Source organism: Hesperophylax consimilis, chromosome 2 (genome assembly GCF_061612785.1).
Source record: "Hesperophylax consimilis isolate HC1 chromosome 2, BYU_Hcon_1.0, whole genome shotgun sequence".
In the NCBI taxonomy this organism is placed as follows: domain Eukaryota; kingdom Metazoa; phylum Arthropoda; class Insecta; order Trichoptera; family Limnephilidae; genus Hesperophylax; species Hesperophylax consimilis.
The window spans coordinates 44,598,663-44,625,935 of record NC_142837.1 but is presented as its reverse complement, the minus strand read 5'-3'; the positions used below and the strand labels follow the sequence as shown (position 1 = coordinate 44,625,935).

Genomic DNA, 27,273 nt, shown 5'->3' with positions numbered 1-27,273 from the left:
GGTCAGTTTTCGTTTATATAAACAAGAAAACAATTGTCTTTAATTTTAGTATATCTTAAGATTTTAATTTTATTTTTGTGAATTAGTTTACTGACAACTTTAGATAATGAATAATTATTTATTTCAGAAGGCTTGCAAACCCTTGCTAAATGATTTAAAAAGAATAATTTACCGTACAAAAAAGTAAAAATGATATTGTAAAAAATGAAATTTTTTCCACTTTAATATTTGGAAATCTAAACCAGACTCGCCAACCATGTCTGTTTTTTCACGTGACCATCTGCTGAGAGTACTTTTTATAAATATACTTACAAAAAAATAGAAAAAGTTGGACTTATGCATTATTTTCTGCCCAGTAGCGATAAATTATTTCAGTCTTGTCTCTGGTTTGTGGTCACAAACTTTATGACACGAATAAAATATTTATTTTCATTAAAGTGCTATAAACAACCGTATATAACTATACTTAAGGACTATTATAGCACGTATCTTCAGATAATGGAGCATGTTCGTTAGCAACCCCACATTTATGGCTGTAAAATTGTAACAATAAAATTATCGGAGTGGAATAAATAACATTAACAAATGAAAGAAAATGGTTAAATTTGAATTAAATGTGAAGTTTTATCAGATTCATTAACAGTTTAACTAGCGATAATAGTATCGCGTGAATATTTAGGTTTAATGGTGCATTGCGCAAAGACTAAAGACAAGCTGTCGTCGGTCGGTCTTCACATACACTGAAACATCTCACACAGAGAGAAATATATACGTCAGAGGATTTGGCAGCTTGCGGGTGCACTATTTTCTACATTGTTGACCTTTCGAAATTTCATAGTGCAATTAATTTGATTGTTTCGTTAATCCTTAGTTTTTCCGCAATTGTGCAGTGTAGTTTTAAGGATTAGACAATAATATATAATGGATTCCGAAGATGAGACAAAGGATGATGTCGATTCGGGAAATGAATCGAGTGGAGACGATGTTGATTTCGCTATGGAAGTCGAGTCTCACAATACGAGGGAACGTCAAACAGAAATAGAAGATTATCCTTTTGAAGTTTTATCAACGGAGGAAATTGTACAGCACATGGTTAACTCTATAAAAGAAGTGAACACAGTCGTTGAGGTCAGTGTTATTTGTCAAATATTTTTCACGGTTTTCAGGCCATTTTCTACTTTATTCTAATTTAGTACACTCTGATACAAAGGAATTTCTCAATATTGTCATTTGTTACATTCTGAAAGGTTGTTCTTTAATGAAAAGTTCGCTGACCTGAATCTAAATCGTTGTCATTTTCTCTGTGTCAGCTTTGGCAAGTTCAAAGAAGTGATTTCGTTTTCATGCTTCCCTGACTGTGCCAATTCTATTTCTTTATTTACTGACGAAGGTCACTATTATTTTTCACTTTTAATTGGACTCACCAACCTTATTGTCATTATTATTTATATATGGGCATACATTAAATTAAATTCGCCATTACTTATTGTCTCCTTTGATGGTATATTATTTATGTACTTGTCAAGTACAGTTATTATCCAAAGAAAACAGTTATAATAACAAACTCTTGTAGTAAATATAACATTTCTACTAATTATTTTTACACAAATGATTATAAGAAACAAAGTTCTTCCCATATTATTGATCATTTATATTTTGAAGCTTGTTTGGTTTGAATATTCTCAATAATAATACTTTGTTTATTTACTACATCATGCAATCACATTTGGGTTATAATAAGCAATTACCGTAAATGGGAGGAATGCAGATCACGCCAAACTCTGGGAATTGAATAAAAATGCACTTTCTAGATGAAAAAAGTGTGTAGAAATTCATTAAAAAAAGAATTAAGGCGCGGAAGAATAAATTGAGGGAGATACAGCCGATCAAAGTTTAATAAATTGCACTTCGCGATCTGATATTATCACCATATTCGGACAGTCCGCCGCCATATTTTGTCACGAAAATCAAATTAAAAACTTTTAATACTTTTGAAATTTCAGTAGTGCCATCCAAAAAATAAAAAGTGTTGCCATATAATAATATCAATGCATGGAAAATTCTGAAAATTAAATATCATTTGCCAGATTGGTAGTTTATTATTTAAAATCTTGTAAATACTTAATTTATGTATATATATAACCTAACCTAACTGTGATTTTCTATAACAAAAAAATGACCCTTTAATAACGCCCACTCGCGTCCCCTTTAGAGTTTTATCCCAGTTTTCAAGTAGTTTGTGGGCTACGCTAGGTTTGTATAGACGGTTTGTGATTTAATACTAATACCTTTTTTCCATGTTATTTCCTGTTACACAAAATTGCCCCTTTAATAACGCCTGCTCGCGTCCCCTTTAGAGTTATATCCCAGTTTTCAAGTAGTTTGTGGGCTACGCTAGGTTTGTATAGACTGGTTTGTGATTTAATTCTAATACCTTTTTCCCATGTTCTTCTGCCTACTCTAACCCAAACTAAACACCTAACCTATTTTGTAAAAAAATATTATTATTATATGGCAACACTTTTCTTTTTTTGGTTGACACTACTGAAATTTCAAAAGTAAATAGTTGTTAATTTGATTTTCTTAAGTCATAATTGATAAATAAAACATGGTTCCTATGTATCGCGTACGAAGTTTCAAAACCCTATAACTCAGTTAATAGTGCCGACCCCCACCTAATTCTTTCAGATTCGGATTCCCCAGCCCTAAATTAGTCTAAATCAAGTTCAATTTCGGTTATACTCCCATAAACCGAATATTACCCTCAGATCGCGAAGTGCAATTTTATTAAACTTTGATCGTCTGTATCTCCCTCAATTTATTCTTCCGCGCCTTAATTCTTTTTTTAATGAGTTTCTACACACTTTTCTCATCTAGAAAGTGCATTTTTATTCAATTCCCAGAGTTTGGCGTGATCTGCATTTCACCCCCGTAAATTTCTTCTGTAGCGCAAAGTAATAATGCTTTGTTTGGCAGTTTAAAAAAATATAATGTTTATGTTGTTGAAAAAGCAAAACCCTAAGTGTTATTTGATATTTGTGCAGAATAAAGTTAAAAACTGGAGTGGATTTAAGAATAGATAGCGAGTGATAAGAAATGAATTCATTGTAGTGACTGTACCTTCCTCGGATGTTTGTACAGCTGACTAGTAGATACAATAAACATTTAAGCATCTTCTATGTGTTTTTGCCGAGTGTTATTATTAATATTGTTAGTCCTTAACTTTATTCTTCCACTGTAGATCGTGCAACTATTAAAAATGTAGGACATGCACTAAATTGTTTGATTCGCAGCTAACTGAGCGCTAATTGTATTAAACTAGGTTAGGATAGTTTGTGTTAGCTTTAAAAGATATTATTATGTGATAAACTGTGAAAGATGTAATAGCTGATAGATATAATATATCTAATTTCAGGGCCGGCCCTATGCCGGTTCAATTAGAGCAGTTTGCTCCGGGCACCGAATCGCCAAGGTGCTGATAATATTTAACGCCTAACACATCGCACTTGAGGTTATTTTTTATTAAAATGGTGCTGCATAAAAATACAAATCATCAAAATATGGTTGATTACGGTGATCCACTACCTAGGTGTACTGGTTTTGACTACCTAGGCATACTGGTGTACTGGTTTTGACTACCTAGGCGTACTAGTGTACTGATTTTGACTACTTAGGTGTACTAGTTTTGAAAGGGCATCTAATATATATATATATAAAAATGGAAAGAGGGGTGAATGCAAGAAACTCGATCAACCTGTTGAAGACGAGAGCATAAAACAGAAATATATTAGTGGAACTTAAGGTTTTATTAGCCAAACGATGCTGATTTTGTTTTTCATACATTTTTCGAAGCATTAAGGTCAAACTCGCATTGCAAATTATTCTAATAAAGATCATATTAGAATGATCACATGTTCTCCAGAGACCCATCGGTGTTCCACTGGTTAATGGAGAACTGAATGCGGTTGGCGCTAACAAAAAATTGTCCAAAGAAGCAAAGCTAGCAGTCCACAATGGAGTGCTGGCACCTACCCTGGGGCCCTATTCCTGAATCGAGGGCGCTCGTAATCGCCGTCGAAAGTACGTACGTTGGTCGTCGTTGCTATTCCCGAAATTGGTCGAAGGTACATACTTCGACGCCAAACGTCAAAAGTCATTCCACACAACATCTACTGGGTATAACCAGTAGAAACAGGGCAGCGAGTGGTAGGTTGTTGGCGTTTCTATGGAATTGGCTGTCAAAATCTAGTCTAGCTGTCAATTTTTGTTTTACTGCGCGGATTCCGCAAATGTAAAAGTGGGTGAAAATTTCCCACTTACTAAGTCTTTATCGGAACTTACAAGCTCAATTAAGAGTTGCTTTTGGCAATTTGTAATATGTCCCGCAGCCATTTCTGTTTTGAATAACGAACAACTGTTGTCTGTTTGACAGTCACACCATAGAAATCCCAAAAACATCAGGAACATAGACAATATTCACAGGGGTGCCAATATAATCATCTCTTCTACCAACTTCGACCGTTCAACGCTCAAGAATACGTAAAATTGAAACATTCGAAAAAGTTAGTCGCGACGACTAGTAGTTTTTCACTCGAAGACGGCGCATACGAAAACGATTGATCGTTTAACTCCAGAATCGCAGGCCTGATGTGTGGCAGTCAGAGATGTGCTTTATTTCAAATAAATCCATTTCAAATGGAAATGCAAAATGCAAAATGGGTATTTTCCATTTTGCATTTTAAATGCTTTTCTAAAAACCATTTTGCATTTTGCATTTCAAATGCTTTTCTCAATGCATTTTCCATTTTAAATGCTTTTTTGCAACATTCTTCCTACTATCTCCATTCATCTTTTTTCATAAGCCCCAAATATCAGTCGGTCCTCAACCTCGCTATGAGAGATAATTTCCATTTGTCAAGTTGCTCCCTGGTAGGAGCCCTGGCAATTGAGTGATACCATTAAAAAAATACTGATTCAAATACTGAACATGGGGCCATGACGCTGTAATATTAAATGTTAGATAGCAGTTTTTATGTTTTTACGTTGGCAACATTAGTCCCGCGCAAATTTTGGGGTTTCATAATCTGTAGTCGTGGTGTTTTTGGATTTACCATCATGTAATATGTTTGTTCTACATTGATGTCCATTATTAAATGATAAAATTGTTTAAAAATTCTATAATTATTTTGATTGTTTGACCTGAGAAACCATTTTGCATTTTGAAAATAGGTATTTTGCATTTTGCATTTGAAATGCTTTTCTAAAAACCATTTTGCATTTTGCATTTTCAAATGGAAAAGTTTTGACCCATTTCCATTTTGCATTTCAAATGGTTTTGGGTACCCATTTTGCACATCTCTGGTGGCAGTGAGGCGTGGAACTGGCAGAGGGAGGATGAAAGTATGCTGAATGCTGTAGAAATGAGATCCCTGAGACGTATGTGTGGTAAAAGCATGTATGACGAAAGGAGTGTAAGGTGAATATATTGTGATGCAAATGTAAATAGTAGAAGAAGTCAAGTCAACCAGGTACTTCAGTCGGGCCATGTGGCTGTGAGTGTCAGAATAACAACAGTATATATGAGACATTTTATGAATGAGGCAAGGAGTGTTTGGCCAAGACAGAGCTGTTTGGCAGTCCATCCTCTCTGCCTACCCCCTCTTGATGGTTAGTTAGCTAACTCAATTTTTAACCTCACTTGGACTAAGCTTGAATCGAGGTTAATTATTTAATGTATAGTTGGAAAACATTAGAAATTCTCGAAGATTTTTTTCGTTCTTGTAAGATCAATAATAGATTCAAATTGTCGTCTTCATTAGGTAATTAATTATATAACCAATAAATTGATTGCTTTAAATGAAGTCACTTATTGAAATTAATTGTTATTTAACATTACGCTGCTTGTTTACTTGTTAGTTATTGATTGGTTATGTGTGCCCTTTACAATTTTGCAAATGGTGTTTTTATGCTTGATACTTATTCAATGAATTAATGTAGACATTTTCCTCATACCATTTCTAGAAGGTTCGTGTCTGGAGTAAGGCCAACCTAGTTATCAAATTATTATAAGCAATAATTAGTCGCCTGAAATATCCATACAAATTGAAAATATCTCCCAAATAAAAATAAATGCCGCCGACGGGAATTGAACCCGCACCTTCTGATGTCCGGTCAGGTGTTCTGAAACCACTGAGCTACGTGGATGGTAGCTAAGTGGTCCAGATCATCTGACCGGACATCAGAAGGTGTAGGTTCAATTCCCGCCGGCGGCATTTATTTTTATTTGGGAGATATTTTCAATTTGTATGGATATATCAGGCCACTAATTATTGCTTATAATAATTTGTTATCCTTTGTGCTATGCATAAAAACTTTGTCTTATAAACATTAGTTTATCATTAAAATAAATACCAACCTAGTTAGTCTCAAAAACCCAAGTGTGTTAAATTTTGGCAAATATCAATGACTGTCTGGTGCAATTTGATGGAAGCATCCTCCCCAATAAAGACTCCATTGAAATGCTTGGAGTAGGTGTTTCAGCTCTATAGAAACCTGAGTAAATCTGGCTTCCAAGAAACTGGTCATCTTGTATACGGCTAGCAGATATTTATTTCAATAGTAACCAGCTCCTAACTCTGTACCGATCTCAAGTACGCCCAACAATAGAATTTGGGAGCCACCTATGGGCTGGAACCCCTCAATACTGGATAAACCTTGTAACAAGATGAATTTTACTAATACCAAGTCATGTGATAAGAGATAATTACCAAATAATGAGATGACAAACCACGATTGCAGCGTCATTGTAACAAATTAGGTTTTCTATAAGAAAAGGTTGCATTGTCAAAGAATAAAAAGAATGTTAAAATTAACAAATATTTATTAATTAGCAATTAGAAACATGAGACTTTTCTTTCTAACACAGTTTAGTGCATATTTCTAACTATGACGATAAGGGACACATGAAGATTTATATGAGACCATATGAGCTGCTCTGAAAGGCAAACAAATTAGCCTGAGAAATTTAATTGTATAATTTGCTTTACGATTAAGGTTACCTTGCTTTTAGCGGATGAAGACAGAATTTGCCACATTCTGTCGAAAATAAAATCAGTATTCAAGGCTAAAATTATTGCTGAACAATTCCTGAACCAGTGTGTTAATTTATTATTATATTAATTCTGATAATAATTTGGTATTTTTGTGATTTCAGATACCAGCCACTACAACACGTATACTACTAAACCACTTTAAATGGGATAAAGAGAAATTAATGGAGAGATTCTATGACGGGGACCAAGAGCAATTGTTCTCCGAAGCCAGAGTTATCAACCCCTTTAGGAAAGCCGTTATCGCCCGGCCAAAGGTAAATGCATACACAAATTTATAAATATATTTGTCGGTTGGTTGTTTTGCTTGTCCATAGCGTCTGCTAGCTTTAGTTGAGAATATACTGCCCCGAGGCATCTTTCGAATTTGTGATAATGGTAGGCCCAAATGTATCGACAAATCGTCCATCTAGTACAGTTCGACGGCCTTCGTGGTCGAGGGGTAATGCTCTAAGTAGGCTCGGGTAAGTAGAAAACCGGAGGTCGCGGATTCTAATCCCGGCATGCGCAATTTTATTTGATTATTTGATTTGTGTTATTTCACAATTTACCCATTTATTACTATTTATTTATCTAACACCCAGAGGGCTTTTACATGTAGGTGGTATAAAGAAATAATAATAATATAATTACATCAAAATATACATGCAAGAAACAAAAATAAAACAAAACAATAAAAAGAACAAGAACGTAAATTTAAAAAAATACACAGATATGACTGGTTTACAAAAATTAAAAAGTTTTACCTTACAATAAAACTTATATTATGTACTTAGCTTTATTTAAAACCTATAAAGTGGTGATTCACACGGACACGCGGGGCAAGCGTTCGAGGGTCTGCGGCAAAGACAAAGCCAAGAGGCAGAGGGTTTGTGAATTAGCTCCCGCGGGTGAGCTCCTTCTGCATCTGGGACATCTGCTGCGTTAACACGTCAATTCCAGAGGCGGTTCCTTGGTACGTGCATTTGTGCATTGCACTGCTTGTCTTCAATCTCCACATATAAATTACAACAACATCTGTGCCCCAGTGATCGATGTAAGAAATTCGTAATTCCCGTCAGGTCATTATTTGAGCTATCTTCTAGTAAAAAAATCCCGCTCAAGAGCAAGCAGTCGTGCATACCCCGATATGCACAGAACCAACTTTTACCATACTACTAAAACAGCATCGGGCGGTATCGAGACAGCCCGAAGTAGCCGAAACGGTGACATGAGCGAGACAGATTACACTCTTAACGTCAAATTACGTGTTAGAGCAGTGCAGATACATAACCCATCCGTGCATTATTGAAGTGCTTTGACGGCGAGTGAATTTTGCATCACTTTGATCATGCGTAATCCAATGCGTTTGGAATGGATTCGCTTAGAAATACTAATGTTCAATGTTAACGCAACAACATTAACAGATTGGAACTCGTTCGCGGTGAAATCAAACGGTTTCGCTATATTTTCAACGATGAATTAAGTGTCCTTTATTTTCAAGATAATTTTGTATTATTTAATCAATTATTTTACAAATATAACTTAGAAGATAGAATGAATTGCAGTAGGTGTTCCCATTCATTAATTTGCTCCACCTAAATTAAAGACTAGGTAAATTTTAAAAGTGAAATGCACTGCTGGTAATTACAGTCACGGGCCGCGTCTGGTCAATTCGCGGGTCGGCGGGAGCTAATTCACAAACCCTCTGCCTCTTGGCTTTGTCTTCGCCGCAGACCCTCGAACGCTTGCCACGCGTGTCCGTGTGAATCACCACTTTATAGGTTTTAAATAAAGCCTATGCTACATAATACAACTTCTATTTAAAGTTAATATTAAATATATTGACATCACTTAAGTATTGGTTTCCGATACTGTGAAACTTTATATTGGGGAGTTTGCAATGTAATTGCGCTTATGTGTTCTGCAACTCATAAACATTACATTTACTGCAGTACCGTCTGTACATACAGTAAATTGTCAAAGAAAACATTTTTTCTGATTTCATGAGCTGTCCGAAACAGACTGGATCATGAATCAGATCTTGGCGCTAGAGTCTAGACATGCGGCAGACTACAGAATTTGACATACAAATAACAGCAAATTGCAGAGCTTGATTTTGTGCTTTCAAGTAGTAAAAATAATGGCGGATTGTAGTACTATTATGATTATAGTTGACAGTACTGCAGTATACTTTGAAATAAAGTAATTAAAACTGTTTTTCCTCAATTAGTTGATAAACTAGCTGACGTTTACCCAGCGGGGCTTGACTTCTCTCTACTTTCCGTAAATATAATCTGCTTGTAATAAATATATATATTAACCTTTCGGAAAAAAATCTAAGTGAAAACCCTACCAAAATCCGTAGCGTAGTTTAGAAGAACTAATTGCACAAACAGACAGACGCGGATAGCGACTTTATTTTAGTATAAAAGAGATTAATGATAAAGTGCATCATTTTGTGGTATAATTTTCTATAAAATTGTAATGAATCCATTAGAATTCAATCCATCTTAGATGAATACCTGATGTTCTTAATATTTCTATTTTTTATACCGACAATTAGCTGGCGTGTACCCGGTGTCACTAGGAGTTATCCATAGGAGACATATGCTATCGCGGACTTATCTATAGACCTTTTTAAGAAATACACTTCCGTAGCACATTATTTTAATGTATCTCATAAGGTTTAGTCAGCATTAGCGATGTAAGCGCCAAAAAATCTTTTTTACTACTTGATTTCAAAACCTCGACTTTTCTCTACTCTCTATAAATGTAATATGAATGTATTATATGTATAAACCTTCCGGAAGAAATTCTCCAAATGATAGTGGAAACCCTATCAAAATCTGTTGCGTAGATTAGAAGAAATAAGCGCACAAACAGACAGACGGACAGCGACTTTGTTTTTTACTATTTAGAGATTCGTGTTGGAATTCCATTACAATGTTAATAGCTGTGCCCCACCACGCGTTTCTGTGGCTCAGTCTGCCTGTGCAGATAGAGAAACAATAGCGCATGTTGCTTTTACGTCCAACAAATGGCGGTGTTTAAAAAAAAAAGCATGTTTTTGTCACAGGTAACATCTATATAGAAACACACGCGTATTCTAATGCAACATTGTTTTAAAATTTCAAAGCAATCGGTGGAGAACCTTCGGAGATTTAAAATTTTGAACAAATGAACATTTAAATTTTTATTTATATGGAGTACAAGTGAGACCGGCAGACGTTGTCCTGGGACAGACCAAATAGACCGCATCTTATATGGACCCCATTTTATGTAGACTGCCTTTTATCTGTCGTTGGATATTTTGTGCATTTGAAATAAATAGAATACATGCGCCGAAACAATTTTAAACTTCTTTCCATTTATTTTATTTGTTGACTGTTACCGGTTTCAGCTTAATATCAGTCATCTTCAGACTGGTGCAGTTATTCCTTAAACTATTGTTTATATACACGGCATTTGGGGGAGGGGTTGGGGTTAACGGGAATGGTAAAAAATGATTTTATTACAATTATATGAAATTTCATACAATTATATGGAATTTCATACAATTATATGGAATATCATACATTTATATGGAATTTCATACAATGATATGGAATTTCATACAATTTTACGAATTTCATACAATTATATGGAATTTCATACAATTATATGGAATATCATACATTTATATGGAATTTCATACAATTTATTTATTTATCTATCAATATAAAGTTTTTTACTTGTATTTATCGACATCTGTATCACTAGGGTACACCTGTGTCGAGAATATATGGAATTTCATACAATTATATGCTGTATGGTGTTTTATTCTACCAGTGTGAATGAAGATGGCTATAATAAGCTGAAACCGGTAACGGTAAAAAAAAAATATGTGGAAAAAAGTTTGAAATTCATTCAATATATCATTACCAAATGTTGATTAATCTATTTGATAACATATTTTAAATACACTGTCATAAAGGATCCACAGGAAGCATGTTTATCACTAATATTATCTAAATAAATAAAGATCCTTTTCTTACAAAACCGATCAATAACATGTTGTGTTTAATTTGCTTTACTAACTCTGTCTAATAAATGTGATTTAGTCTCGTTCATTTCAGTTGCCGAGACGAACCTCCGCGACCGGCACAGAAGAGTGTGAGATCTGCTTCATGGTGCTACCATCTTCGGTAAATATACTTCTACCTAATCCTTGTAAGCTGACACGCATGCCGAATAGTGTATTTTTTTTTAATTTTTTTTATAGTGAATACCTCACAAGAGTCCCAACTGCTCCCGTCTGGAGCCAGTGAGACTATGGCATGCCCAATTGGGGGATGTTGTGAGGCTGAAGTATCTGGTAGTATCTTCCACTCTGGAACGTGCCGCAAATATACTATATATTATTTTAATTAATTAATTGTGAAATAACACAAATTAATCAAATAAAATTTATTTGCGCACGCCGGGTTCGAACCCGCGACCTTCGGAATGGCAGTCCAATGCGTTACCACTGGACTATACCGGCCGTCAAGTGTATGTCAGATTTAAAAATGTCAAATTCCTACATAGAAAGTTTTCATGCTTAAGAACTTTTGTTTTTTCCGTCTCTTCAAGACTGGAATACATAGATAAACGCCCTTCTTCCACAGGAATACGCAAGTATCTTGTACTGAACTTGTGTATTCATGTTGCCAAAAACTTAAATCACAAGACCCACGTCGCCACCACCTCTTGAAACGTCAAAACTAGCTTTCATAACCTCACTCCCAAGTGCTGTCATTTTTTGTTGACTGTTTTGTTCCTAGCGTTAATTAAAAGCACAGGCATTGTTACAAAATGTCTGACGCAAGTGAAAATGAGACTATCGTATTTATTGATTGCTCCGCCATGTTTAAAGTCTTGACAACATGAGAGGTAACAGTTTGACCGGTTTAATGGAGTCTGCTTCGGCAACATTTGCCTGTGTACGATACTCCGCTCAGATGTATGGCGGTTGTCGCCAAAATTCTTCAATCGTCGAGTATCGAATACTTGTGTATCCCTTTGGAAGGCCGTACAGGGTGTCTAGAGGTATTTTTTTTAAACTTGTACTATCAATCACCTTCTGAAGTTAGAGCACTCTACCCCCGGACACCTTGTACATATAAGGTTTTCTCTCATAAGAACTGTAAGTAGGTGCACACACGCTATTAAACGCAGCGGTTTTACCGCATACAAATACGCACTGCGGCTGGGGTTTTTACTTAATTCTGTTTCAGAACCAGAATGAAATAAAATTAAGTAAAAACCCCAGCCGCAGTGTATATTTGTTTGCGGTTTGGCGTTTTCAGCTATTCCAATACCGCTGTGTTTGATTGCAGTGTGTGCACTCACTAACATCCTTGACATTGATGTAAGAGCTCACCCATAGATGGCGTTTAGCTGTCGAATATTGTAGAGACCGAGGGAATTATATATTATAAATAAGGTGCGAACCTCAATGTCGGGGTCAATATTATTCCAACCGTCTGCCCATTAAGATATTAGAGCCCACTGTCAATCAATCACATTCAAACTCCAAGTTTTTTTGTTAAAGCCGGAGTTTTATTTAATAAGAAAGTTTGAGAGAAACCCCAGAGACACAACAAGAACTATTTTTTTCCAGTCTTGAAAACCTTATATGAAAGTTTCCCTTTAATCTTAGGATTTTCTAGAACTTTCTTTCTGATATTGTTTACTTGTATTTCAGATGATGACTAGCCTGGAATGTAGCCACAGATTCTGTACCCTTTGTTGGGGGGAATATTTAACAACTAAAATAATGGAAGAAGGATTGGTAAGAATGTTTTTTCTTATTATATTATATTTACAAACGAAAATTCGTCACTCCGAAGAAGTTCAGTGTTTTTTTTCAGCCATTACATATTTTCTATATCAAAATCAAAAGTTGTTCCAAAAAATTACTGCCCGGATAAGAAGTTTTAAACTTTTGACTGCGGAATTGTCACAACCCAAAACTAGTGCCGCAAATTTTACCTCGGTGTATTACTTAATTCAGCTCTCTCTTTATCTCTACTATCTTCTCAAAGTATTAATTCCACTACACAATATATTTTGTGAATAATGGTTTGAGTAGTATGTATCACCGTTTGGACGTCAAAAGTCTCGATGGCTCACTTCAAGCCAAGACTCAAAGAGATTTGGTACTCCTAATTTCTTTCATTCTTACTCGTTCTGAGCCTTCGAGACGGGCCCTAGAGTGTAGACGCTTTATTCAGTAAGCTAATAGTGGTACAGCGCTGAGCAGTGAGGTCGTACTGCCTTGTAACATTCATATATTGTCCTTTTGAAATACTGTAGATTACAATGTAAATTATTTCAGAATATCAAAGGTCTGTGTAAGTTCTTCTAGTTGTTAGGTAAAGCAACGTTACAGATAATCTTTTGTGACGTGAAATTGATTGCAAAAGTTCTTTGTACAGCTCTTGCGGCATTTAAATTTTTTTTTGATAATCAGCGGGATATAATGCAGGCGCTCCTTCACCCAGTATTTTTTCTTTCACTTTAAACTCATTTTATAACCACTATTTCTTTGAACCAATCGCATCGAGTTAAACCATATCCGTGGACACCACCTCAAGCCTTGATTTGTGGTTCATCGGTGACTCAGATATGTATTTATTTTAAAGGTACATTATATTATGTGTTGTGTGTTTATTCCAGGGTCAGACAATAGCCTGTGCGGCGCACGCCTGTGATATTCTAGTTGACGACGCCAGCGTTATGAGGCTGGTCCGAGATTCCAAAGTTAAGCTAAAATATCAGCATCTCATCACCAATAGCTTTGTAGAAGTAAGTAATCACCTTTGCAAACTAACCTTTCCTGTATCACATGCAGCTTCTTACATTGCATTTTATCTATATCACTTCCCAGTCGTTGGAAGTAGCGATGGGTAATGACTAATTTTATTAAGAGCGGGAGCCACGGTACCACGGCTCAAAGAGTCGACTCGATTGAACAGGATCCGTGAGCTCAGAGCCTATGAGCAATGAGAATACTGTGCTCGCCCAATACGGCTCCCCCGCTACGGCATCCAGCTTCCAGCGTAAGGTACCGGTACACCGCCTCATACCACAAGAAAAATAAGATGCTAGGTATAAATTCCCAATAAGTATTTATTTCTAAATTCACGCCCGGCTGGGCTTTTACATGTTATTTTTTTTTTATTAATCACAAAGAACATCTAAATAAGCACAACAAAATCAAAGCAAGATCAAAAAAAAAATCAAAGCAAAATCAAAAAACAAAATCAACAAGAAAATAGAACACAAAATAAAAAGCAACCTGTAAAACAAAACGATATAAAATCGAAACTAGATACTCCACAATGCAAGATGGAAAAATATAACACTAGGAAAATTACAATACATTGGTAAGATAAACAGAGCTACATAGTTTGTATAGTTAAATTATATTAAATTTCATGTTCTTCTTTCTGAAATAAATTGGGTAATGACTTTTTTTATATTTGGTGAATGATGTGTTGAATATATCAACAACATCTTTATACTCATAACCCAAATTTTGTATACCGCGAACGGGGGTATGGAATTGTGATTCTGTGTTGGAGTTATCACAATAGAACGGTAGATAATGCCTCAATGTTGGTTTGCGAGGTATATGTAAAGAAATCTAGTATAATATAGTTCAGGGCTGTCAATTATTGAATTTATGATTTTATTTAAACATGTTAGGTCATTAACTATTCTACGTTCAGATAATTTATTATATTAAACTACTGGTAAACTTACACGGCCTCTACCTAACTTTTTCCCACATTGAATGATTTCAAATGTTCAGGTTATTCAATCTGTTATTTAAATGAACTGTTTGTGTGTAGTGTAATCGCCTGCTCCGCTGGTGTCCATCGCCCGACTGCAACAATGCCATCAAGGTGCAGTACGTGGAACAGCAGCCAGTCAAGTGCAAGTGTGGACACTCCTTCTGCTTTTCTTGTGGGGAGAACTGGCACGACCCTGTCAAGTGCCACCTGCTCAAGAAGTGGATCAAGGTCTGTATAGTTCCTTATATCATGATCACAAAAACCAATACATTTTTTTTTTTTTTTAAAAGAAAGACAAACATTCCCAGGTTACGAATAACCCAACAATGTTTGAAAATCTCCTACTACCACCACAGAAAGCAAGAAAGAAACACGCGACGCTCGGGTGAGACCCAAGCGCTATGCCCACTCAACCACTGACCGGTCAAATATAAAATGGAATGGAAGATACTCTCAGTATCGCCCTGTTGTAAGACCACCATTCATAATGCTTGAAATGGCTTTAGCCCCTTGCCGCTACCTTCATCCTCACAACATACCCCAATTGGGGATTCCGTAGTCTCACAGGCTCCAGACGGTTGGGAGCAGTTGGTATAAAAAATATAGTGTGCTTAACCTTTTGAACGCGTTAATTTGCTCCGTTTTATCTATACCCATACGCGGTACATATTTTCAAATACCTATGCACGCAATTAAATGTCAAATTATAGCATTCTGGCATGATTTATTGGACTATATAGACAGAACAGATTATTCTCCACAATATGAAAACAAATCCTTGCGTGTCAACACTCTTAGATGTTTATAAAAACAAAAACATAAAATTTCATACAAAGACGTACCGCATCTTTTGAATGTGGTCCCGCCATTCACTTGGCGTGTGTGTACTTAGGCCACTGCGTTGATAGACACAAGTGGGACACCATGAGCACTTATCATTTTTAGTTATGAAAATTGAACACTTAAATTTTATGTCACGTAATATAATAACAAAATTGGACTAACGCCATCCGTTGATAAAATTGTAAACTATAGCACTCGAAGGCGCAAAGAGGCTCACTTGATTATCGATGTTTTTTAATGAAATACAATTTTATTTTCGAGAAATTCTTGTAGATGTCAGCATCGTGATAGTTCTACGAATGTTATAGCGAGCGGGAAATAAATTTATGTCGAAACACCGCTGGAATATCGGCATTCAAAGTTTCCGTATCAACAGTTGATACAGCCGCGTGTGAGTATGGACTTTTTGCCGTAACAACAGTTGATACGGCCGCGTGCAAAGAGTTAATATGTAAAACCTTATATAGTACACACAGCTGCATGTCTAAATTATATATGTATATATTATAGTTAAAAGTTGTAGTTGATACTTCATGCTTAACCCGTAGGAGCGGGAGCCCTGCAATTGCAGTGTTGAAGAATTTTCCCAAGCACTTCATGAAGCACTGCAATTGCAGTGTCGACCTTATATATTAATTTTGCCTTTGGATATAACTTCTACTGGGTTTGTTAAGGCGATGCACTACGTCGTGTAATATTTTAAATTGAGCCGCTATCAATAACAACCCTTACGTAGATGTCGATAAGGTTTAAATTCCCGCTTAACATCATCCGCCTGTTTTGATTTATGCAAGAAAAAAACATTGCCAAAAAGTGCCTTTTATTTTATTTTGTGGATGTTCAATTGGATGTTTAATTTTTTTCCGATCATTTTATAAATAACTTAATTTGCCACATATACAATAAAATCATAATCGAAAATGGGTTTGTAAGTAGAAGATTTTGAACTTTAAAGCAGTTGTCATAGGCCTATACATTATTTTTTTCTGGGCTTATAAATAATACTCGATTATTTCAAAGTCCAAGATGTATTCTCCTCGCAGTATTTAATTAAAGCATCTGAAACATTTCTAGGCGACCAAATTTTCAAACCAAAAACACATGATTTTGCATTACTACGTATGGCATCGCCTTAAACACAAAAATCAAAATGTCACTTTATCAAGTATCGTATTGTTATTTTTATTTATTGAACATTTTTGTTGGCTCCTACGGGTTAAAGTTTAGACAGTTAATTAACCTAGTAAGTCTTTCCAAGGGCATCAACATTGGCAATTTAGGTCTGCCCCTGGGAATAATCAGAAACCTGTGTCTGCGGCCTCACGTAGAATTATATGTGACTTAGTATCCTATTTAAGTCAGGATATCTAGTAATACTTATAAGCCATCAGCAGTAATGTAACATCCCTCCTAGAACTAAGGTTGCATATACCCAGCATTCCTGAGATAAATGCTGTTGGAATTAGCCACGGATAAAAAATCAGAGTTATCGTAAAAATATCTTTTGAATTTTCTCAACCTTAGTACACAGAAAAATAGATGGTGTCCTCTGGCCCCCATATCCGAGATCCACCCTCGAAAATGCTGCAAAATAAGCTTAAGTAAAGCAGTCTTATAGCTAACTGCAAGGTTGGTCAACTCCTTTAAATTGTGTTTGGCAAAACCCAACATTTTTGTGGCTGATTTTCAGACCGTTTCAATGTGAGCATGAAATGTTATACACAATTCCTAAGTTCTTACAGGTCTTCATATGCTTCAGGGAAATATCTTTAATTTTGTCATTATTATAATCAATTAATTCAACCACTATGTCTCTGTGCGTTACAGAAGTGCGACGATGACTCGGAGACGTCTAACTGGATCGCGGCAAACACCAAGGAGTGCCCTAAGTGCAACGTGACCATCGAGAAGGACGGAGGCTGCAACCATATGGTCTGCAAGAACCAGAACTGCAAGGCCGACTTCTGCTGGGTGTGCCTGGGCCCCTGGGAGCCCCATGGCAGCTCCTGGTACAACTGCAACAGGTGAGACATATCAGATATACGCAGACTACCGCAGAATGGATAGGTTAGTAGTCGAGGGAACCTTCCACATTCTCGAACCGTGTCAAGGACAAGATGGGTCCCTCTATCGGTTCTCATGTCAAGACTCTTGTTTTTAAAACGAAGCTAATGGTTAATTATAAACACCCTAACTATCCTTACATGGCACACCATAAATTTATGCATACCCAAAACTTATAAGTGTTCTCATCCAAGTTTCTCTTCTCTCTCAACAAATTCCCGTGGTAGTGTACACAACATAAGAACAGAATCTGCAGTTACTGGCAAGCCACAGGCAGTCCTAAACCCTTCACACCATCCCTGTCAGCACAGTGGCCAGACGTCATGAAGTCAGACGTCTATGAAGACGATGGGGTAGTGATAAAAGACTTCTCATGAACCCTGGGGACTAACTAACTCCAGCCGACAGGACCACGCCTGACGTAACTACCTTTACGTCAGGCGTGGTGCACTGGATAGAGCAGGAAACTAATACATTAGTAGTATTAACTAATATGTATTATGAATATTCCAGGTACGACGAGGACGAGGCTAAAGCAGCCCGCGACGCCCAGGAGCGTTCCCGCTCGGCGCTGCAGAGATACCTGTTCTACTGCAACCGCTACATGAACCACATGCAGAGTCTGCGCTTCGAATCCAAGCTGTACGCTTCGGTCAAAGAAAAGATGGAGGAAATGCAGCAGCACAACATGAGCTGGATCGAGGTGCAGTTCCTGAAGAAGGCGGTGGACATCCTGTGCCAGTGCCGCCAGACGCTGATGTACACGTACGTGTTTGCGTACTACCTGCGCAAGAACAACCAGTCCGTCATCTTTGAGGACAATCAGCGCGACCTGGAGAGCGCCACCGAGACGCTGTCCGAATACCTCGAGAGAGATATAACGTCTGAAAACCTAGCCGATATCAAGCAGAAAGTGCAAGACAAATACAGGTGATACCAACCACTTCATTTCATCTATGGAATATACTCTTTATCCATTTGCTTATCATAATAATGTTACTATGTAATAAGGAATTTTTGACCTTCTAACATAAATTCAGATTAAAAATTACCTTTACCGTACATAAGTTTATATTACATGTATTCATAGTAAACGATAATTGAACATCTCTAAATAGTATAAAATTAAGTTTTCTTTAGTCCTTTTTAAGATATGCAATTCCGTAGTACATTATTTTGATGTATCTCATAAGGTTTAGCCAGTGTTAATAATGTAGTGCCGGAAAATATATTTTTACAACATGATTATAAAACATGGTCTTTTCTCTACTTTCTAAAAATATAATATGCATATATTATATATGTAAACCTTCCTGAAGAAATTCTCTGAATGATAGTGAAAACTCTATCAAAATCTTTCCCTAGTTTAGAAGAACTAAGCGCACAAACAGACAGACGCGGATAGCGACTTTGTTTTATACTATTTAAGGATTAAGATTATCATAATTTCAGTGGTTAATAATTTCAGTCAGTTTCTCAAAGATTATGTCATATTTCCGTCATTATGTAGCAATATATATTTTTTTATTTAACAATAATAATAATTTTGGAGCATGGCCCAAATTAGGTTTCAGTTTTGACAAAACTAAAAAAAGATGTTTTGTATGATGTAAATAAATAATAATTTAATGTCAAAACAAAATCGACACAAAAAAAAAATATATATCCATACAAAAAACCATAAACCAAGGTTGGAAATACAAATATGTACTGAAATTGAAAGTTGAATATTTAAATATGATTTTATTTCTACATAAAGCAAAATACTATTTCTCCTTAGCTTAAGATTTTCTACATTTACGACCGTTGTTCCCAATCCTACTGATCAACTGTTGAACCGCAATTTTGGCTCAACATTCCTTAAATGTAAAATATCGCCCTTCCCAATGCAACTCTCCTATCAAGCTAGAGGAACCAAACAGCTGGATTAACCTCTGGCTCAGTAAAAGGGGTAGTTATAAAAAGTGTCAACAGAGTGAAAAATGACAGCGAAATGTCGAACGTCATTTGGTTCAAGCATTCTTTTTTGTATTGGCATTTTATTAAAATCAAATTAATATGAATGGTGAAGATGAAGATATTAATAATAATATTTATAATAGATACTGCGGAATGGATGAACGTAATGATAATATCGAGTTACATAGGCGGCGACAGCCAATTATTGAATGACAACGATTTCTTTAACCATATTCGATTGTCAAAAATGCCGTTTCCAATGCTGGAAAGATATTGTAACTCCATAGTATTAATTTTCCCATTCAGCTTGTTCTTGATACTTTTTGTTTTTTTTTGTTGTCCAAATTGCTTAGTTTTATGTTAACATACAGAGGACAAACATCAATCGTCAAATTCGTATTAATTTAGCAGCTTAGTAAAAGTCAAGCTAATGCTTTATTTTTAATATATTTACTTGCGTTTGTTAAAAAATATAAAAAGTCGGTTTATGTATTACGGTAATTAAAACAAATTATCTGTATTAATAAAGAGTAAAAAATTAACTCTTCAATATTAATTTAACACTGAAAGTTTTTACTTAGATGTCATTTTATTGTCTATGAAAGTGGGCGGGGCCAATTAAGATTATCAACGATAAAGCTGTTTGGAAATAGGCGAATCGAGCGTTACTGAATAAATGGCTTGACTGATTGGAGTCTCAGATTGATCGATCTAAAAGTTGGGAACAACGGCTGTTAGGGTTAATCATTGCAGACAGGCTGTCAGGTTTAGAACTGGTTTAACTAATAATCTGACATAAGCTTTTGTCCTTCTATACATTGAAGAACTAACTTCTGATTGCGTCTAAAAGGGGTCGAAATGACAATCTAGTGCCCTTCAACGAAAGCAATCTTCCCAACATGCCTTCCATTGATGTGCTTAGTGTAACTCTAAGTGGTCAACTCAGGCACGGGGGCTCCATCGAAGCCAGAGTCAAGTTAGTCTCTCAGAAGCTGGGCCCCTTAGGTACTGCAGATTGTACACTGCTGACCCTGTACAAATCGCAAGTTCGCCCCACTGTTGAATTTTGGCAGCCACCTCTAGTTTGTAGCCCCAAAATACTTGAGCGAGGAAAAAAACCTTGTGCAGAAACGGGTGGTCCGTTTGATTGATTTTCAACAAACAGATTGCAATAATTAGAACACAGGTGTCAGATGAGAATGCTGTCCTTATTCAACCGAATTACGCTCCGAAAAACTAGAATCATTGATCCCTTCGGCACCGGTAGATAATAGGAATACACGCCAAAAGCGCACCCAACATTTGTACATGGTCACATGAGAACGGGTCGTTTCTACGACTCGTCCTTGACTTAAACAGCTCAGCTGTGAAATGATTTGCCCCCCTCTGTGTTTCCTCCCTCCTACAACATGTATTTCCTCTGGGCCTTCTGTGTGGAGTTAATGTTGTGTTAATACGTGATTTGTGTTTGCCCGCAGATACTGTGAAAATCGCCGCAAGGTCCTTCTGGAGCACGTGTATGAAGGGTACGAGAAGGAATGCTGGGACTACACCGAATAATTCACCCACTTCATGTGATATAGCATCCTATGTCCAATGTGTATATATGTATGCATATAAAATCCCCTATTGTTACTATAGTATCAATAATAGCACCCGCAATAATTCTCTTCAAACAACAGACTGTAGGTGGCGCCTCACATTGCATTCACAATACTAAATTAATTACATATATTATTTCATTCTTCCATCGCAAATGGCCGTTTCAGCTCGTTCATACATTTTACAGCTGTTTCGTCTGTTCTCTCGTGGTCCAAACTCTCTCTTTGAATTCTGCCCGTGCAGAATGTAAAATCTTTAACAAGTCTTATTGAATCTCAAAACTATTTTTCTTTGTGTTTTATTCATTTTGTTTCGTGCTAAATTACGAAGAGAGTCTTGAAACAAAATTTAGAATAAGCATTGTGCATAGAATGAAAAACCCTCGACTCACTGACGAAACATTGGGATTGAATGATGAAATTTACGATTCTCACGGCTAGTGGTATTACGTGGTTTGATTTTTAGGGTGTTAAGGTATATTGCAAATCCCCTTCTTGTTGAGCCAACGTTTCGGACAGCCTTGCAGTGTTATATATCTTCAGGGCAGGTGTTATATGAAAGTATGTGTAAGATAATAGTGAAAGGTCGACTCAAAATGGAGGAGAATGTGCAACGCAGCTTTATATCCCAAAAGCCAAACAAGACGATTAGGTTTGAGAGTCAATAATGTTATCAGATTTCCCACCTTAAGTCACTCTTCCACAGGGATATACAAGTATTCGATACTCGACGATTCATGCATCTTGGCGACTACTGCCGTACATCTGCGCCGAGGTTCATACACGGAAACATGTTGCCGACATTTTGTAAACTCGTCAGCGACCCCAGTCTGGCGAGGATGATACGACTGACATCGTTGTCAGTCATTTTGTAACAACGCGTGTGCTTTGTATCAATGCTAGAAACAAAAAATCTAAATAGGGAATGAGTCGGGTAAATGATTAGCAGTAAAGTAAAGTATACTAGCAATTTTGAAGCTTAGAATGATCAGTATACAAACTGTTAACCAAAGTGGCGCCATCTCGCTGAAGAGTTTCAGAGTTTCAAAGAAAACGGAGCTTTGGCAAGCGCCGTTCATGTTTTGGAGAAATTTCAATACTATGGTCAACATTCACGCTTTGCGTGTATAGATAGTTGATGTTCCTGGGTGACGTTTCTCGATGAGCGATACGGAATTCGCTCGCACCACGTGACTTATAACACGTGATACAAAGAACGAAAATTCGAGCCGGTTGAATTTATTAACTTAATACTTTTATAGTATTACATTTATTACTGTTATTTGATTTTCTGTGATATTATTGGTTGATAATTATTATTTCTAGATCGACCGAAATTTTGGCTGTGTGTTGTTCTAACGCTCCTTAGCGCTAGCCGCCACTGATTCTGACGTTTCGCAAATTCAACGATTGGTGTCGAAGCGGGTCTTGTAATTTCTCCTTTCAATAGCTGTACAAACTCTGTGCGATAAGTTGTTTGCGACGTGAATACACGAAATGATTATCGGATACTTGCTTTTTATCCCTGTGAAAGAGATAACGTTTAATTTCCCGGCTGCCGGGTATTGTGAATCCAAGCAGCACTGCTAACACTTCCCATCGCTGTAACGTTATACAATGTTATGTACATTTAGACCAAGGGTACACTCTTCGATTAGGAACAAATTATTATGAAATTGTATACTGATATATCTTTAGACATTTAAAACATTATTATGTGACTTGCATTATTTTTAATGATCGTGTTAGCATTAGTTTATGACCATGTTGTTTTCTTACTATGTTGCACTATATTTTAATTATTATTTTACATAGAATATTTGCATAACTTGCAATAGGAGTGAATGACTAGGTTCGCAGGATGCATATCAAATTCCCCAATTGGAAGCAAGTTTGACTCTAACTGAAATTTGTGCAATATAAGTGAAAGAAAAACAATTATTGTGGACTATTTTTTTCCTTAATTTAACCAATTGCATAATGAAGTATTAAGTGACATGATATTTTCAGTAAAATATTTTTTCACCATTTTTATATTTTATGAAAATCTTAACAATTTTTAAAATTTTGTTTTATATGTTTTTTTTAACAAGTTTTTATAGTTTGCCAAATCCTTTAAACATTAAAAAAACAACATTTTATAATACATCTTATAAAAGAGAACAACACATACTAAGATATTAAAACTCATAAATACAGTAAAGTGGAAACGCCAATGAAAATATTTCAATCACAAAAAATCTCTTGCCAGCCGTAAACTAACGAATAGTGAAATTTTTTTGTTATGATTTATTATTTAGTAAGAAACCTCAATTCTCAGGCATCTATTTCACAGAATGAATTTAGATTGACTCACTTGCTAGAGATTAATCAATATTATAGTTTAAACAATTTTATAAATAATATCCATTGCATATATTTATTACAACCCGAGAGTCTAGCACGGTCAATTCGATAACTTAACAATATCGGATCAGTAGGCTTAACTGACGACGATTTTATATCGATTTCCCGAGCATGGTTGCGCTCTCTAGGCATTTCGACAGCCAAACCGATATTGACAAAGAAATAAATAAGAAATCGCCCTAGCAACACTGGCGGGTATTGTCTATGAATCGGTATTCCTAAAGGTCAAACAGCTACATATACAAGAATAAATTGATGATGTCAAATTCATGAAGTCACATTTATGACGTCAAATTCATGACGTCAAATTCATGACTTCAAATACATGACGTCAAATTCATGACTTCAAATTCATGACGTCAAATTCATGACGTCAAATTCATGACGTCAAATTCATGACATATAATTCTTTTGACACTAAAAGGTAGTTAATTGGTCAATGAGGTCTTTAGTCATAATTTGTGATATTCTGAACTACTTTCTCCAAGAATCCCGTTGCTCCAAGCTTGAACAGATTCAATTGATCGCATGTATGAAGTCTTTCAATTCTGTTGTGTATATTGACAGTTAACTTAAGCTTATCTAACACCCAAAGGGCACGTTAATTTAGTAAGAGGGTTTTTGTCTTGCTGGCTGTCGGAATATTTTATATTAATTGCTGACCATGCTCGGATATACCGCCTAGCGCTGCATAATAACTATAGATGACGGATTTTGCCAATATCGTATTGATATAGGGTTTTATCCGTTAACCGTGCTAAACCCCCTGATAATCCAAATAACACAGATTTTTTTAAAGAATTCTCGATTAATCTCTAATTTGTTATAGAGTTAGTAAATATTTAATATGTAGAATTCCAGATTTATAAATAGATTACAAATTTTATTTCAGCGTTTTCATGAAATTCAGTAATCTAAGTCTCTTTAATTTGCATAATAGAGGTTTAAGGCCATTCGTACTTGGAGATACTTAAGAGCGATTCGACTTTCGTGCGCGTAGCGTATGTGAGTACCCACCATAATATATTTTGCTAGTGTTCGTACACGATGCTAGCATCGACTACGGGTTTGACGTCAGTTAAAAAAATGATCAAATTCAGTATATTTCAGGTAGCCCCGTTTACCGAAACCGGCATTAGAGAGTAGCATATCGGTAGGCTACTTGTGGTTGTGTCACAACATAGTTTGTAAGTATCTCCATGAAGGAAGGGCCTTACTGCCGTGTTATTTCAATAAACTCTTAATTCAGTTTCAGATTGGTTCCTTCTGCAGCATTTGATAATTTGACTGAAGCGTGACGAGCATTATACATATTGATGAAATGCTGGTTTGAGAAATTGATGGCTGGAATCGAATGTTTGTGGGTTTGTTTGTTTGTCTATTGATAGGTTTAATTATTTAGAAGCTGTACTTACATTGCCCAATGCAGCGACCAGCATTGAATCCTGACCAAATTCGCCTCTTCTTCAATTTAGTGCGCCCTTGATCTAAATATGTTGTTAGGAAGATTCATTGAACATGTAATTTAGTCAAAATTGAAGGGAATTTGGTTTCCTGTAATCCAAGTGATATTATATAGATGTGTTGCTAAAATAGTGGCGCGTGTCCAATGTTGGATCGTCTTGTTTTATCTTTATGGAGTTTTAAACAAACAGCGTCTCCTATACCATTATTCTCTTTCCTCATATTCAATTTACTCTTTAACCTTTGGAACACCAGACCCTTTTTGAGGAAAATCAAAAATTAACTCTAAAGTGTTTCAAGTGCAAGCGATTCTGTCGAAAATTTGTATGCACTTTCTCATGGCATACAGGTTTAAATCGTATTTCAAAAAATTCCAGCTAGAGTGAAATTCTAATGCCTAAAAATTCTTGTCACTGATGCACAAACGGTTTTCCACAGGTTAATGACATTCAACTGTGTACTACTTGAAGGAAACTGGAAAACATTTAAACTGCGATTATTGTATCGCAAACACCCGTCTATAAGGTGAAGTGTTGGTTTTTAATTGAATAATTGAGCAGAGAATTGTGTGTCGGAGACGCTCATCGATGCCAAATATGTTTAGATTATTTGAATTGTTAATTCTCTAAAGACAGTTATCGTTATGGTGGGATATGGAAATTTTCTAGTATTTGGTTTGAATGCAAAGTCTAGGCCACATCTCCGACGCGAGAGTGCCGTCTATTCTTAAACAGGGACTTGGGAAAGATACCCCACAATATCTGAATAAATGCTGATTTTTATAAAAATTATATTATTATTTCTTATTCATATCACCTTTACTTCTTTCGTTTAGCATTCCTCAACGAGGTTAACGTATTACATAATTAAATAAATACGAGGTATAAACTTTTTGCAAATTCTTCAATTTGTACATTAATATATTTTGGTTTAAAGTATGTATTTGAAAACTGTGCAAACTTTTGTCATCCTTAACCCGTAGGAGCCGACAAGAATATTCAAATATTGAAAATATATTTTCGTTAAGGCCGATATATAGACAATTAGACCATACTTGATAAAGTAACGTTTTGCTTTTGTGTATCCCAAGTAGAAGTCGAAGGTAGTAAGTGAAAAGGTCGACACTGTAAATGCAGGACTCTGGCTCCTAGGGGTTAATAATTCCCTTTTGTAACACTTATTACGCGCAGTTTTTCTTTGTAATTCTGGTAGGAAGGTTGACGCATTATTTGTTTGGTCATTGCAAACATAGACAATTTACTAAAGCATTCCTTGGCAGAGGAGACCAGAGAGAAAGGAAGAGTCAGGCGTTTTCTTACTTGTCATCGTTACCCCTATTTTGTTCTTATTCTATTGTCAATCCACACCATGCCAATATCCCGTACGCACCACTGCTTTCAAATGAATTGCTTGACTCGTGTATTAATGATTATATGAAATTACTGACATTCTCTAATTTCCTTTAGTTGATTATTTAATACTTTATAACATGAAATGCTGAGATGTGTGGGCGTCGATTATACATAATAATAAATCATATGTAATTGTTATCTAACTGACATCTAATTGGTCAACATTTGTTTTATTATAAAGTCTGAACCTCTGTTTTTATTATTATTATTATTGTTATTTTGCAGATAGATGTAGTAGAGTAGTCTACACTAGTAGTGGTATATCTCAGAAAATATATTTGGTAAATCCAGCATTAGACGTACGACACGCAAGAATGGTCTTCCAATTTCATTGTAAATAAATGACAACATTTTCATTGGCAATTTGTGATTTTATTTCGCTGAAGTTAACAGACAACCATTATTATGAATGTAGTGTTCTTAGTTTAAAACATATTGAAGACGGAGAAGTGTTACAGCAAGCAGAAATCCACACCGAATTAACTAGACGAAGTAATCTTTCTATTGCATATAGTTGAAGTCATCAGCCCTGTCCACAATTCCCCACCGGCCTCAGGAACTAAACAGATCCCCTTGAAAATCTTATAAGATAGTTTCACTGTATGTTTAATGT

General features: G+C 35.9%; 1 protein-coding gene across 2 annotated transcripts; it reads left to right on the top strand.

Moving 5' to 3' along the window:
- Positions 1–555: 555 nt before the first annotated feature.
- ari-1 (E3 ubiquitin-protein ligase ariadne-1) lies at positions 556–27,023 on the top strand. 2 transcript variants are annotated; one of them, XM_089643267.1, is made up of 9 exons: positions 556–1,128; positions 7,214–7,366; positions 11,207–11,275; positions 12,817–12,903; positions 13,791–13,919; positions 14,969–15,139; positions 17,582–17,778; positions 18,332–18,748; positions 21,256–27,023. In XM_089643267.1, exons 1-9 carry the CDS (start codon positions 922–924, stop codon positions 21,335–21,337), a joined length of 1,512 nt encoding a protein of 503 aa, XP_089499393.1. In that variant the 5' UTR covers positions 556–921; the 3' UTR covers positions 21,338–27,023. The 2 variants fall into 2 exon arrangements, with proteins under 2 accessions (XP_089499393.1, XP_089499387.1); XM_089643261.1 differs by having other exon boundaries at positions 557–1,128; positions 11,192–11,275.
- Positions 27,024–27,273: the final 250 nt, after the last annotated feature.